At 44.8% G+C, this 14,941-nt stretch overlaps 1 protein-coding gene across 4 annotated transcripts in view; it reads left to right on the top strand.

Annotated features, from left to right (window-relative positions):
* Window positions 1-14,941, top strand: part of LOC143291526 (neural cell adhesion molecule 2-like) — a 169,103-nt gene that overhangs the window by 116,961 nt on the left and 37,201 nt on the right. For 2 of the 4 annotated variants that reach the window (XM_076601424.1, XM_076601427.1), the window contains exon 16: window positions 512-652. The exons of the other annotated variants lie outside the window; for them this stretch is intronic. In XM_076601424.1, the coding sequence (XP_076457539.1) occupies window positions 512-652 (141 nt within the window). The remainder of the gene's footprint in view (window positions 1-511; window positions 653-14,941) is intronic. 4 annotated transcript variants of the gene reach the window in all.

The raw sequence follows: 14,941 nt of genomic DNA, 5'->3' as shown, positions 1-14,941 counted from the left end.
ATTCATACCTGTCTTCACTGAACATCAAATTCATACCTGTCTTCACTAACTGTTCATCACATTCATACCTGTCTTCACTGAACATCAAATTCATACCTGTCTTCACTAACTGTTCATCACATTCACACCTGTCTTCTCTAACTGTTCATCTCATTCATACCTGTCTTCACTGTTCATCAAATTCACACCTGTCTTCTCTAACTGGTCATTTCATTCATACCTGTCTTCAACAGCTGTTCATAGCATTCATTCCTGTTTTCATTCATTTTTGCTTTCTCAGTTTCTGTCAGTTGCACATCTGTTATTTTCACTTGTCATATTTCTGCCTTCCCCTTTCACCGCCCACCCCCGCCCCCCCCCCCACCCCCCACCCCCCACCACCACACACACCACACCATTCCCCAGCTTTCTTCCTCCACACACACACCCACCCTCCAATGTTGGTTAAGTTGTGCAACGTGTTGACCTCTGAACCTTTTCCCCCCTGTGGCGCCCCCTGTGTCGCCATCAGAGGGTTGGGAGAGTGAGACAGTAGAGCCCGAAGCGGAGGAGGAGGAGGAGGAGGAAGGGAAGGAAGGAGAGAGGTCACAGACCTCTGTTCACACCCCTGTCGTCGGTGACGATGCCGCCGTGAAGATGAAAGTTGACTCAGGTGACAGAGAAGGATGCTGCGCTTTGTGAGCGTTAGTGTTGGCGCGGTCATTGCCTTGCGGACTGCTGCCTGTTCGGGTGGTAGTGGATGGATGGAGTTGTTTTTGGTTGTTTTGTTTTTTTTGTTTTTTTTCTGTTTCTGTTGGCTGGCTGTTTTTCGCTGCTGCATCCGTGGTCTGTCGCTATGAGATGAGATCTGCTACCGCTGCTGCTGCTGCTGAAGACGTTTTGTTCATGTTGCATCCACTTGCGCCTCCGCTCTCTCTCTGTCTCTCTCTCGGTCTCTGTCTCCCCTCTCTCTTTCTCTATTGCTCTCCTCTCTTTCTCCTGTCCGCAGGTCTTGTCAGCGTTCTTTTTCTGCAACGTCTTCATCGTCTTTTTGTTTTGCATCGGCATCGTTCGTCATTCAGTGTCAATTTGGTATCATTGTGTGTGTAGCATCCTGATTGTTGTGTGTGTGTGTGTGTGTGTGGCTGTTAACATCATTGCCTCTGTGTGTGTGTGTACGAACAAACGCTGTGTTGTTCGGGAGGTGGGTTTTTTTTTGTTTTGTTTCATTGGTTCGGTTGTTGAAGCATCTTCATGCATCATGATGTTGTTGTGTTCATTGTCAGTGATTATCGTTATCATGCATTCATTGTTCGTTATGTGGAATGATTCCATTCATTGTCAGTTGTGCTGGATGGCTCATTTATTATCCATGATGTCAGAGCATCCCATTAATTGTTCGTCATGTTGGAACATCCCATTGATTATTCATTTTCTTGGAACATCTCATTAATAGTTCATGATGTTGGAACATCCCATTAATCGTACATTATGTTGGAACACCCCATTAATAGTTCATGATGTTGGAACATTCCATTAATCGTACATAATGTTGGAACATCCCATTAATAGTTCATTGCTTGGGATCATTCATTGAACACATTGCGGTGAGGACTATGTTCTCTCTGTGAATTCTGGTTGCCTTGTGCCCTTGGTACTTTTTTTTTACGGAAGGCTTTGCTGACCGATGGATTGTTGTGTGATGGGGCGGAGAGCACCGACACACTCTCTCTGTTTGTTGCATGGTGCCTGTGTAGCGTTGGTTCTGTCCGGCATCCAGTTTGACTCCCTTGTGCATGGCGGCCTGTATATTGTCTGCCCTTTGATCCTGTTGTTTCTGGATGAAGAGTGAGCTCCCCTGCCAGTCTCCCTCCTCCCCCTCTCTCCCTCCCCCTTCTCCCTCCCCCCTCTCCCTCTCTCTTTCTCTCTCATCCCTCTTTCTTTCTCTCTCCCTCTCTTTCTCCCTCTCTCCTTTTCTTTCTCTCTTTCTCCCTCTCCTTTTCTTTCTGTCGCCTCTCTCTCTCTGTGTCTCCCACTTTCTCTTCATCACTCAAGAGTTGCATCCTGCATGAGAAATGAAACCTGCCTGCTGAGAATGATGCCTTTCAGTTCATGCCATGCAATGCATGCAGCATATACTGCATCTTCATGTGATTTCTATCGCCTGAAGGTTTTGTGCACTGGTGATTATTGCGCTCTGTGCACTTTCGTCTTACAGTGTCAACAGCATGCAGTCATCAAGATTTTTTTTTTTTTTTTTTTTTCTCATCTGATAGTTGTTTGTTTTTTGGGGTTTTTTTTTTGTTTTTTGTTTTTTAACTTTTGACTGGTGATGATGGTCATAGTGTTTGCATTTTTGTGGTCAGTGGTTTTGTTTTTGTTTTTCCCTCTGGAATTTCACATAAACCATCTCCTGTTGTTTCTTCATTTTTAGTTGGGTTTTTTGTTGTTGTTTTTTTTCTTTTCTTTTTATCGTTGGTTGGTTATCTTGATAAACTGCCTTCGTCCAAAGACTTCATATTTTCATCACGGAGATTTCTTAGAGCTTGTGTCTCCATTCTGTTGTGTGTGGTTTTTTTCTTCTTTTTTTTCTGTTTTTTTTTTTTAACACTAAACTGGCGCCACAGAGTGACTTTTGCTTCGAGCCAAGGCAAGGCCGGGTGGACTTGAAACCAGTGTTACCCCCTTTGGTTTGCACACAGGTAAAGATATATCTAGTCTGACACTGTAGAAGGGGAAAGACTCCTTGACTCACAGAAAACACACCTGGTGACGACGCTGTGCATGCTGGGAAGATGAGGCAGACCTGGGACAGGGGGGGGAGGTAATGTGTGATGGACTGGGATGATGCTTTGGTTATCCTGTAGGATTCTGGTTATCCTTCTGGACAGTGGTTGTCCTGTACAGGACACTGGTTATCCTGTAGGATTCTGGTTATCCTTCTGGACAGTGGTTGTCCTGTACAGGACACTGGTTATCCTGTAGGATTCTGGTTATCCTGTAGGATTCTAGTTATCTATTTGGATAGTGGTGGTTCTGTACAGGACACAAGTTATCCTGTAGGGATTCTGGTTATCTATTTGGATAGTGGTTGTTCTGTACAGGACACAGGTTATCCTGTAGGGATTCTGGTTATCCTGTTGGACAGTGGTTGTCCTGTACAGGACAGTGGTTATCCTGTAGGATTCTGGTTATGCTGTTGGACACAGGTTATCCTGTAGGGATTCTGGTTATCTATTTGGACAGTGGTTGTCCTGTACAGGACACTGGTTATCCTGTAGGATTCTGGTTATCCTGTAGGACATTGATTATCCTGTAGGATTTTGGTTATCCTGTAGGACATTGGTTGTACTGTAGGATTTTGGTTATCCTGTTGGACAGTGGTTATCCTGTAGGACATTGGTTGTCCTGTACAGGACACAGGTTATCCTGTAGGACATTGGTTGTACTGTAGGATTTTGGTTATCCTGTTGGACAGTGGTTATCCTGTTGGACAGTGGTTATCCTGTAGGACAGTGGTTGTCCTGTACAGGACACAGGTTATCCTGTAGGACATTGGTTGTACTGTAGGATTTTGGTTATCCTGTTGGACAGTGGTTATCCTGTTGGACAGTGGTTATCCTGTAGGACAGTGGTTGTCCTGTACAGGACACAGGTTATCCTGTAGGACATTGGTTATCCTGTAGGACATTGGTTATCCTGTTGGACAGTGGTTGTCCTGTACAGGACACTGGTTATCCTGTAGGATTCTGGTTATCCTGTAGGACATTGATTATCCTGTAGGATTTTGGTTATCCTGTAGGACATTGGTTGTACTGTAGGATTTTGGTTATCCTGTTGGACAGTGGTTATCCTGTTGGACAGTGGTTATCCTGTAGGACAGTGGTTGTCCTGTACAGGACACAGGTTATCCTGTAGGACATTGGTTATCCTGTTGGACAGTGGTTGTCCTGTACAGGACTCTGGTTATCCTGTAGGATTCTGGTTATCCTGTTGGACACAGGTTATCCTGTAGGACATTGGTTATCCTGTTGGACAGTGGTTATCCTGTTGGACAGTGGTTATCCTTCTGGACAGTGGTTGTCCTGTGACGGACACTGGTTATCCTGTAGGATTCTGGTTATCCTGTTGGACAGTGGTTGTCTTGTACAGGACACTGGTTATCCTGTAGGGATTCTGGTTATCTATTTGGACAGTGGTTGTCCTGTACATGACACTGGTTATCCTGTAGGGATTCTGGTTATCTATTTGGACAGTGGTTGTCCTGTACAGGACACTGGTTATCCTGTAGGATTCTGGTTATTCTGTTGGAACTATGGGTTATGGTTGACACTGGTTATTATTAATCCTGTACTGGACACTGGTTATTATTAATCCTGTATAGGACATTGGTTATTATTATTCCTGTTTGACACAGACTGTCCTGTAGTGTAGAGCTGTGGGTTTTGGTTGACACTGGTTATTATTAATCCTGTTTGACACAGGCTATTCTGAAGGACACTGGTTATTATCAATCCTGTTTGAAACAGACTATCCTGAAGGACAATGGGTTTTGGTTGACACTGGTCATTATTAATCCTGTTTGACACAGACTATCCTGTAGGACAATGGGTTTTGGTTATCCTGTAGGGCATTTGTTCTCCAGTAGGACAAGGGTTAACCTATTGGTTATCCTGTAAAATGTTGGTTATCCTGTAAGACACTGGTTATCCTGAGTCAGGTAGGCAATTTACTTTTGATCTGGTGATCACCGTTGTTCATGTTTCGAGGCGTTATGTCCTTGAGAAGGATGCTTCACTGGAAATGTCTTTACTCAACCGAAAAGTGAATAGTTGCCTGACTTAAATTTGGGGACGTCTACAGGTGGAATGAGATGACTGGGCCATACCTTCCCTTTGCCCACCAGGAAACAGTGGATGGAATTGTGTGATGTTGTCATGTCTGCTTGGGTTCGATGCGATTCCATGGTAACTACTCTTGCGTTACATGATAAACTCGCTCGGGATGAGTAGTTCTCTCCCTTGCTTTCCCCTGCAGATGACCCATTTTGTTAGGGTTAGGAAAAAATCACAAAAAATACAAAACATGAAGTAACTAAATGAAACTCCGACAGGCGCAGTAGCCGAGTGGTTAAAGCGTTGGACTGTCAATCTGAGGGTCCCGGGTTCGAATCACAGTGACGGCGCCTGGTGGGTAAAGGGTGGAGATTTTTCCGATCTCCCAGGTCAACATATGTGCAGACCTGCTAGTGCCTGAACCCCCTTCGTGTGTATATGCAAGCAGAAGATCAAATACGCACGTTAAAGATCCTGTAATCCATGTCAGCGTTCAGTGGGTTATGGAAACAAGAACATACCCAGCATGCACACCCCCGAAAACGGAGTATGGCTGCCTACATGGTAAAAATGGTCATACACGTAAAAGCCCACTCGTGTGCATACGAGTGAACGCAGAAGAAGAAGAATGAAACTCCCTGTACTTGACCCACTGACCTCTCTTCTCATGTCGTGTGTACGCCCACCCCCTCCCTCTCTTCACAGCCTTCGGAAGCTGAGCCACTGTCAGTACCTTCTTGCTGGTAGCTTTCTTCACTGCATATACTTTATTCAACGTCTTCATCATCCTCATCAATGTCAAAACCTTCAGTTTGAAGCATTTCAATCACTTCAGCAGCAGTAAAAAGCCACTGTCGTGATCTAGTTTGCTCCAAAAATTTCCACTTGTATCGCCTGTGACGCCATTTTCGATACGCATGCAGATTAGCTTGTCATGTTGGGTACCAAGGTCAACAGCTGGCCAGCGAGTGTATACTTACGTAACCTCACGAAGAAACTTTCCATTCGACCCTTGACACGTTCGCAAACCCGGTGTAGCTGCGATTTTTATGCTACCCCATGAGGAAAACGTGGAAAAAATTTTAATTGTTGAAACCGCTGTTGCATTTTGTCGTCCGGAACGCTACCTTACATCAGGAACGCCATAGCGTTCCATCGTCCGGAGTGAGTTAACTAAAAGTACAAGCATTACGTCCCTTGGATCGTATGCGATCATAAGCATTCGAGAATAACTGAGGACGCTGCAGATGTGAATGCTCTGCCCTGAAGGGACTTAAAGCTGTAACTGCTGTGGGACCTTTAACCTTTGAACTGTCAGATTTATCGGGGTGTGGGGAGTGAATATACTGTATGGTGTCATACTCTGTACCATGTCAGAATGATGCAAACTAGTCCTGTTGGTTTGCCCTGCTTGACCACGTTTACCATTTCCCACAGTGAAAAGACACCCAGCCACAGCCAGTCTGTTGAAGGGAGTGAATTTACTGACTTGTGGAACAGTTGAGTCCCTTTGTGTTGAGATTGATTCCATTCTGTTTGTCTGGTCTGTGTTATCAGCTTTCCCTTGTGTGTGTGTGCTGTTGTCACAGAGGTCTGTCTGTTTCGTTATCTGCTGGTTTTTCTTCTGGAATTTCTTTTTTTTTGTTGTATCTGTTTTGTGTTTTATTGTGTGTTGTGTCTTGTAGTTTTACGTCCCTTGTGTGTAGGGTGTGTGTGTTAGAGAGAGAGAGAGAGAGTGGAGTATGTGTGTGAGAGAGAGAGATAGAGAGAGAGAGAATGAGTTTGTGGAGTGTGTGTGTGTGAGAGAGAGAAAGAGAGTGGAGTATGTGTGAGAAAGAGAGAGTTTATGGAGTGTGTGTGTGCGCACACGAGAGAGAGAGAGAGAGAGAGAGAATGAGTTTGTGGAGTGTGTATGTGTGTGTGTGTGTGTGTGTGAGAGAGAGAGAGAGAGAGAGAGAGAGAGAGAGAGATTGTTGAGTGTGTGTGTGTTTGAGAGAGAGAGAGAGAGAGAGAGAATGAGTTTGTTGATTGTGTAGAGAATGAGTTTGTTGATTGTGTGTGTGTGTGTGTGTTTGAGAGAGAGAGAGTGAATGAGTGTGTGTGTGTGTGTGAGAGAGAAAGAGACTTGCTGGAGCGTTGGGTGTTTGGAGGCTTGTTTGTTTTCCTTACTGTTTTTTTTTTGACAGTCCTCTATCCCACCTGTTGAGTTGTCTCTTCTCAGTCACCTCCCCCTGCTCCCCCCCCCCCCCCCCACCCCCTGCCCCCTACACACCCACCCCCGCTTTGTGTTCCTCTTCCCTTGCCTGTCTCTGTGTTCCTTCCTGTCTTTCTGTGTCATTTCCTTCTCTTTGTCTTGCCCCCTCTCACCGGCCATTTCTGTCTCACACGCCCTCCTTTGTTTCCTTTCGCTTTGTGTCTCTCTGTCTTTGTCTCTGTCTGTCTCTCTCTCTCTCACTTTCTCTTTCTGTCACACACACACATGTGCACACACGCACGCACGCACACACACACGCACGCACGCACGCACGCACACACACACACATACAAATCCTCCACACATGCACACACATGCATGTGCACGCGCAAGTACACACATACACACACATACACACACTCACACTAACACTAACACTAACTCACACATACCCTCCCCACATGCACACACATACACCCCCCTCCCCTGTTCACCCCCATGCACCCACCCACACCACCTCCACACACACACACACACTATTCAGTTCCCCTCAGTGCTTGTACTGATGTCAGCAAATCAGTGTTTTATTTCCAACTTGGGTTGTTGCCACTGGCCAGAGAGAGATGCCACAGAGGTGTTGATCTCATGAATCACCTGGACCACTGTGGTTATGGACAGGGATATGGGTGATTCATTCATTCCAGGCCCAGGATATGCGAACAGTTCATAATACATGTACCGTAAAGTTCGGTCTATAAGCCACGACTTTTTACCCCAGCTTCAACCTCTGCGGCTTATACAATGATGCGGCTTATTTGCGGATTTTAACGATCCCGGGAGTGTCACGTTCTCGTCTATTCTTAGCTGCCCTTCAACTCACCAAAATCATGATTTCTGTCCATGAGTTTTTGGATGAGCTTCAGGATAGTGTGCTAACTGTTCGCATTTTATAAATCAAATCCGCACACGTTAAAGCCTTCAGATCAGCAGCATTCAGTTCTACTCTGCTCAAGCGTACACCCTCACCGGAAATAAGTGCGGCTTATGCATGTATAAAGTTCAATTTTTTTCCAAAATTTAGTGTGTGCGGCTTACATACCAGTGCGCTCAATAGACCGAACTTTACGGTACTGAGAACATGCAGTGATGGGGCCAGAAAACAGCAGCTGTGCATTGACCATCTTTGGTACCGACTGGTGACTTGGCTGTCTAAACTCTGATGTGTTGTTGCTGAATCGTGTGTGGCCTCACTTGCACTCTGGCACGCACAAACACATGCACGCACACATGCAGGTGCATCCTTGCGCATGCTTGCATGTGCATGCACACACACACATTACACACTGCACACTTCATGCTGTACACACACACACACACACACACACACACACACACACACACACACACACACAGAGAAGAAACTCAAGAGAGTACCTTCATGTATGTGAAAAGCCCTAACAAATTAAACCATGATTTTCACACATACACGCACACACACATGCACACTACACACACACACTACATGCTGTACACACAAACATACACACACACACACACACACTAAACACGCACACACACACCCCACACACATGCACACACACACACACACACACACACACAGAAGAAACTCCAGAAGCACATCAGTCAGCAAGGTGGCAGGCAGAACAGAAGGTGTGCGCTTTGAGAGACTTTTTTTTAAACTGTAGCTGGGAGTCCTCGTGAAGAACCGAAAAGAGCAAACTGTTCCACGCCACTTGGTCAAGACAGGAGAAAGAACGCCGACTTTGGGATTTGTAATTTCGTCGAGAGATCGTCAGAATCAGTACGACTTCGTTGAGGGTGGCTTTCCTTTCAAGAATGTCGTAATTTTATTTTCTCCCATGATGAAAGAGGTGGTAGGGGCAGGGGGGTTTGAGTGAGATGTTGGTCACGGCACACTGAGACAGTATGAAGGATTTGGTAACCGTACATTTTTTTTTCCCCCCCCATTATCTGCACCGTTTCAGTGGCATTACTCACACGCCACTCATTTAGATTCCTCCATACACGGCCACACCCAGGTTCGTCCGTCACAGTTCCAGCGTCGGCAGTGCGCAGGGCACCATCGATGTTAGGTCGCTAGGAGGCCACACACCAGAGGAGACCCTGCGCTGCTGCTGAGTCAATTCGTACATTTTTGTTTTTCTTTGGGTCACGGAGACATGGAACAGAAAGGTTGTTTTTTGGTGTGGTGGGTTTTTTTGTTGTTGGTTTTGTTTTTGTTTTTTTTTGGGGGGGGGGGGGTTCATGTTGATGATGATGGTGGTGGTATGGTCTTTAGTGCCAGGATGGAGATTGATGGAACAAGTTGTTGCCTCTGTCTGCTGTGTTTTCGAGAGTAGAGTTTGGTTTCGTGTTGGTGTTTATGTCTTGGAGGTGGTGTTGTTTTGTGTGGGGTGGAACTTCAATGTTTACTTGTTATGTATGAGTGAATTTCGATGTGTAAGACCATGATTTATTTACCCCAGCCATATTGACACCCATACCATGGTGCTGGAATGGATATTGTTGTCGGGACGGATAGTTTGACTGCGGTAGATATAGATATCACAATGGATATTGTTGTCATGAGGGATAATTTAACTGTGGTGGATATTGATATCACAATGGATACTGTTGTCTTGAGGGATAGTTTGGTGGATATTGGTATCACAGTGGATATTGTTGTCTTGAGGGATAGTTTAACTGTGGTGGATATTGATATCACAATGGATATTGTTGTCATGACAGATAGTTTAACTGTGGTGGATATTGATATCTCAATGGATGTTGTTGTCAGAAGGGATAGTTTTACTGCGGTGGATATTGATATCACAGTGGATAAATTAGAATCATGAAGGACAGTTATAACAACACTGTCACAGTGGGTGTAGGTGTCGGGGTGGATGTGAACTATCAGGATGGATCAGTGTCACTGACAGGCAGGGAATGCCATTGGGTGTGTTTATTTTTAGGATAGGTATGGTATCATGAGGGATGGATGCTGGTGTCATGATTGATATTTATATCAGGAGTGATGATATAAAATCCAAGGTTCATACATTTCACAAATATTGGAAGGTATGGTAGAACTGAAGTTGTGTGGAGTGATGGCCTAGAGGTAACACGTCCGCCTAGGAAGCGAGAGAATCTGAGCGTGCTGGTTCGAATCATGGCTCAGCCACCGATATTTTCTCCCCCTCAACTAGACCTGAGTGGTGGTCTGGATGCTAGTCATTCAGATGAGACGATAAACCGAGGTCCCGTGTGCAGCATGCACTTAGCGCACGTAAAAGAACTCCCAGCAACAAAAGGGTTGTTCCTGGCAAAATTTTGTAGAAAAATCCACTTCGATAGGAAAAACAAATAAAACTGCATGCAGAAAAAATACACGAAAAAAAAAAAAAAAAGGGTGGCGCTGTAGTGTAGTGTAAAGCAGTCCAAATTTCACACAGAGAAGTCTGTTGTGATAAAAAGAAATACAAATATTGAGATGGCGCTGTGTTCAGATGGTGCCGGCTGATTGATGATCTCTTTTTGTTTCTTGGCTGGAAACTTTCACATGCACGCACACACACACACACACACACACACTCACTCTCTCTCTCTCTCTCTCATTCACTCTCACCACCCTCCCCACTCACCCCCCTCCCCCACCCCCCACTATGATTGTTCAAGGTAATTTTTGTGTCCAAACACACTGTCACTTGAGATGTTAAGGAGTGTCACCCTTTCTCTCCCCCCCCCCCCCTCCCACGACTGTGAATGTTAAAGGTAGTTTGGTTTTGTCACTTGAGATGTTTAGGAACGACACCTTTTTCACCTCCTGGGTTTAAAAGTGGATTGGTTTTGGCACTTGAAAATGTCAAGGAAGGTCCACACTCTTTTCACCCTGTGTGAATGTGAAAGGTAGTTTGGTTTTTTTGGCACTTTAGATGCTGAGGAGCAACACCTTTTCCACCCCTTGAGAATGTTGAAGGTGGTTTGGTTTTTTGCATTTGAGGTCTTTTGGGAGAGCATGCATGCCCATGGCGTGTGGAGGTGTGTGTGTGTGTGAGAGAGAGAGAGAGAGAGGTGGGGGGGTGGCATGGTTGTGGGGAATAGCCACAGTTTGGTATGATGAGTGTGGTGATGAGTGTGATGTTTTGGGGAAAAGGACACAGTTTGGTATGATGAGTGTGGTGATGAGTGAGTGTGATGTTGTGGGGAAAAGGACACAGTTTGGTATGATGAGTGTGGTGATGAGTGTGATGTTTTGGGGAAAAGGACACAGTTTGGTATGATGAGTGTGGTGATGAGTGAGTGTGATGTTGTGGGGAAAAGGACGCAGTTTGGTATGATGAGTGTGGTGATGAGTGAGTGTGATGTTGTGGGGAAAGGACGCAGTTTGGTATGATGAGTGTGGTGATGAGTGTGATGTTGTGGGGAAAGGACACAGTTTGGTATGATGAGTGTGGTGAGGAGTGAGTGTGATGTTGTGGGGAAAGGACGCAGTTTGGTATGATGAGTGTGGTGATGAGTGTGATGTCGTGGGAAAAGGACGCAGTTTGGTATGATGAGTGTGGTGAGGAGTGAGTGTGATGATGTGTGGAAAGGACACAGTTTGGTATGATGAGTGTGGTGAGGAGTGAGTGTGATGTCGTGGGAAAAGGACGCAGTTTGGTATGATGAGTGTGGTGATGAGTGTGATGTCGTGGGAAAAGGACGCAGTTTGGTATGATGAGTGTGGTGAGGAGTGAGTGTGATGTTGTGGGGAAAAGGACGCAGTTTGGTATGATGAGTGTGGTGAGGAGTGAGTGTGATGTTGTGGGGAAAAGGACGCAGTTTGGTATGATGAGTGTGGTGAGGAGTGAGTGTGATGTTGTGGGGAAAGGACGCAGTTTGGTATGATGAGTGTGGTGAGGAGTGAGTGTGATGTTGTGGGGAAAGGACGCAGTTTGGTATGATGAGTGTGGTGATGAGTGTGATGTTGTGGGAAAAGGACACAGTTTGGTATGATGAGTGTGGTGATGAGTGTGATGTTGTGGGGAAAAGGACGCAGTTTGGTATGATGAGTGTGGTGATGAGTGTGATGTTGTGGGGAAAAGGACGCAGTTTGGTATGATGAGTGTGGTGATGAGTGTGATGTTGTGGGGAAAAGGACGCAGTTTGGTATGATGAGTGTGGTGAGGAGTGAGTGTGATGTTGTGGGGAAAGGACGCCGTTTGGTATGATGAGTGTGGTGAGGAGTGTGATGTTGTGTGGAGGTTAGGGGGTTGGTAGGGGGGTGGGGGTGGTGGTGGTGGGGGAGACGTTGGTAGAGGAAATGGACACACGTGTGTTGTGATGAGTGTGGGGATGGGGGGGTGGGGGGGGGAAGGTGGGGGTGGGAGGCGTGGGTGTAGGTAATGGACACAAGTGAGTTGTCACGGGAAATGTGATTGGTCCGCTCTTCCGGTCTTCCACTTTATTATGTCTTCCAGACGCCTGGTGCTGCTTCATAATCAGGTTTTGTTGTGGGAGAGTTGGTGATGGATTGGAAAGTAGGGAGGGGGGCATTTTAGAACAAAAACGCGCGCGCACACGCACACACACAAAAAAAACCCATTCAAAAAACAAAAACAAAAATTTTTTTTTTAAAAACAGTGAGGCATTAGGTGGAGGGGTCCATCAGTCATACTGGTGCTGGTCCCAGTCATACCAGTATCAGTCTCAGTTGTACCAGTATTGGTCCCAGTTATACCGGTATCAGTGTGCTCAGGACAGAAGATACGGGAGCAGCTTTCTGAGCACAGCATAAGTTTTTTCCCTTGGTGTCCTCAGAGGTTTCCAGATCAGAGGCTCGAGGAAGAGGCCCTTGTTGCTGTAGTTCTTTAACGTGTGTAGATCTACACCTGACAATACCATGGTTTTTTTTGTTTTTGTTTTTTTTTTTGTTTTTAGTGTTGCTACACATTATTATTGAAATGATTATCACTTCAGGTTATTTTTGTTTTTTTTTAAGGCATAGTGGCATTTTTATAACAAACACAAACACACACAGCGCTATTTCTAACATGAGGATTTGGTTTTTCCAGTGATTTATCCATTTCGTTCCGGAACGCGAGTTGTAAAAGTTTGCCGTTTCCACCTCTTCAGCACTATTTCACTCATCGGTTGTGCTGTTTCCAGTCATTTGTTCAGCACTTAACTCACTCAGTACGGCCAGTCCTCTCTTCTCCTCTGCACAGACCCCTCGGATGTCCAGTGGGTGCCTGAATGACCCAACCTTTAGCTTCCGTCGTCAGAATTGTGGTATTCTTTTTCAACATTCACGTCTTCAGTATAAGAGCCCTCCGCTTGCAATATTTTGATGATGGTAATTGGGGTGAAACGCTGTTAACGTCGTCTCTTTCGCCGTTTGTATGGAAAGAGTTAAAAAAAAAAAAAAGTTTTTTTTAGAGATAAAAGATTATTGTGTTCTTTATTATCTGTTGTTAGTTGAAGCAATGCATGGTTATTGTTGTTGTTGTTGTTATTTTTGTTCGTTATGGATCTGTGTTGTCGGTCGGTCACTTCTCCAAACGTCTGGGTGTGTAGTTCGTTGTTTGTTGTTGATCGTTGTCCATGCATTGTGGTTGATGAATGTGTTTGTAACTGAGCAGAAATGTGTTTGTTTGTGGTGTGTGTGATGTGTGTGTGTGTGTGTGTGTGATATGTGATGTGATGTGTGTGTTTGTGGTGTTTGTGATGTGTGTGTGTGTGATATGTGATGTGATGTGGTGTGTGTGTGTGTGTGTGTGTAAGCAGAAGTTCCATTATTAAAATTTACAGCTCAACAAACCAAACAGTAACAAGTGCACACACAGAAATCACACACACACACACACACACACACACACACACACACACACACACACACACACACACACACACACAACATGAACAGTACCACATCAAGTCATTTACTCAGTCTATACCAGCAATGTTGCAAAAACATGTACTCCACAACATAAATCAGAAATTAGAAATGTCAGCCCCCAAACAGATTTGAAAAAAAAAGTGTTTTTGAAACGTTGATCTTTGTTTGTTTGTTTGTTATTTTGATATTTATATATTTTCTGTTGTTTTTCCAAAACTTAAAATAGAAATAACTTATTAAACAACTCTGTTGTTGCATTGCTAACATAGCACAAATGTTTGGTGAACTTTTCTTTTTTTCAAACTTAACAAATCTGCGTTGAAACTGTTTCTAACAAGAGTGGAAAGGGTGGCATCTCTGATTTTTGTTTTCTTTAGAATTATTTATTCTTTCTTTTTTTTTTCCTGGCTCTGTATCTAGTTAACAGTGTGTGTGTGGTGTGGGCGTAGTGTGTGAAGTCGCCAGGTGCACTGTCTAAATCCTTTCAGGTTGCAGTGTGGATCCCCCCCCCCCTCTCCTCACCCCTCCCTCCCTTCACAGGCCTTTTTCCACTTTCATCAGAATGCCTTACCTCTTCTGTGTATAGTTACACTGTTATCACTTTAAGGATCAGTTGTGGGTTGTTGGGGTTTTTTTTTTGGTAGACTTTCAGGGATTGGATTTTCATAATATTACTAATACTCCTGTACTAATATCATCATCATCATGACTTGTTCTTTCCCCTCAGATTAAAAGGATTTTTTTTAGAGAGAATCGGGGGAAGTTTAATGAATGGCATTGGTCTCTGGAGCTTACAACTTCTTACTGACTAAGCTTTTTTCGGCTTCCCTAAGCTTTCATGACAGTATCACATTGCTTGATGGCATGACCAGAGCCGCGCTGAATGGCGTCACTCCGACAGCTTTGAATACCATCTGCAGGGCTTAACATCTGAAGTGTGTGTATGTTTTTTTGTTGTTTTTTTTCTCTCTCTCTCCAGGCAGTAGAACAGAGAGGCTCTTCTCATTTTGCTGAATGGAGCTGCGACAAAGCCTT

The sequence above is a fragment of the Babylonia areolata genome, chromosome 17 (assembly GCF_041734735.1).
Source record: "Babylonia areolata isolate BAREFJ2019XMU chromosome 17, ASM4173473v1, whole genome shotgun sequence".
Classification (NCBI taxonomy): Eukaryota; Metazoa; Mollusca; class Gastropoda; order Neogastropoda; family Buccinidae; genus Babylonia; species Babylonia areolata.
This window is presented reverse-complemented; position numbering and strand designations above follow the sequence as displayed.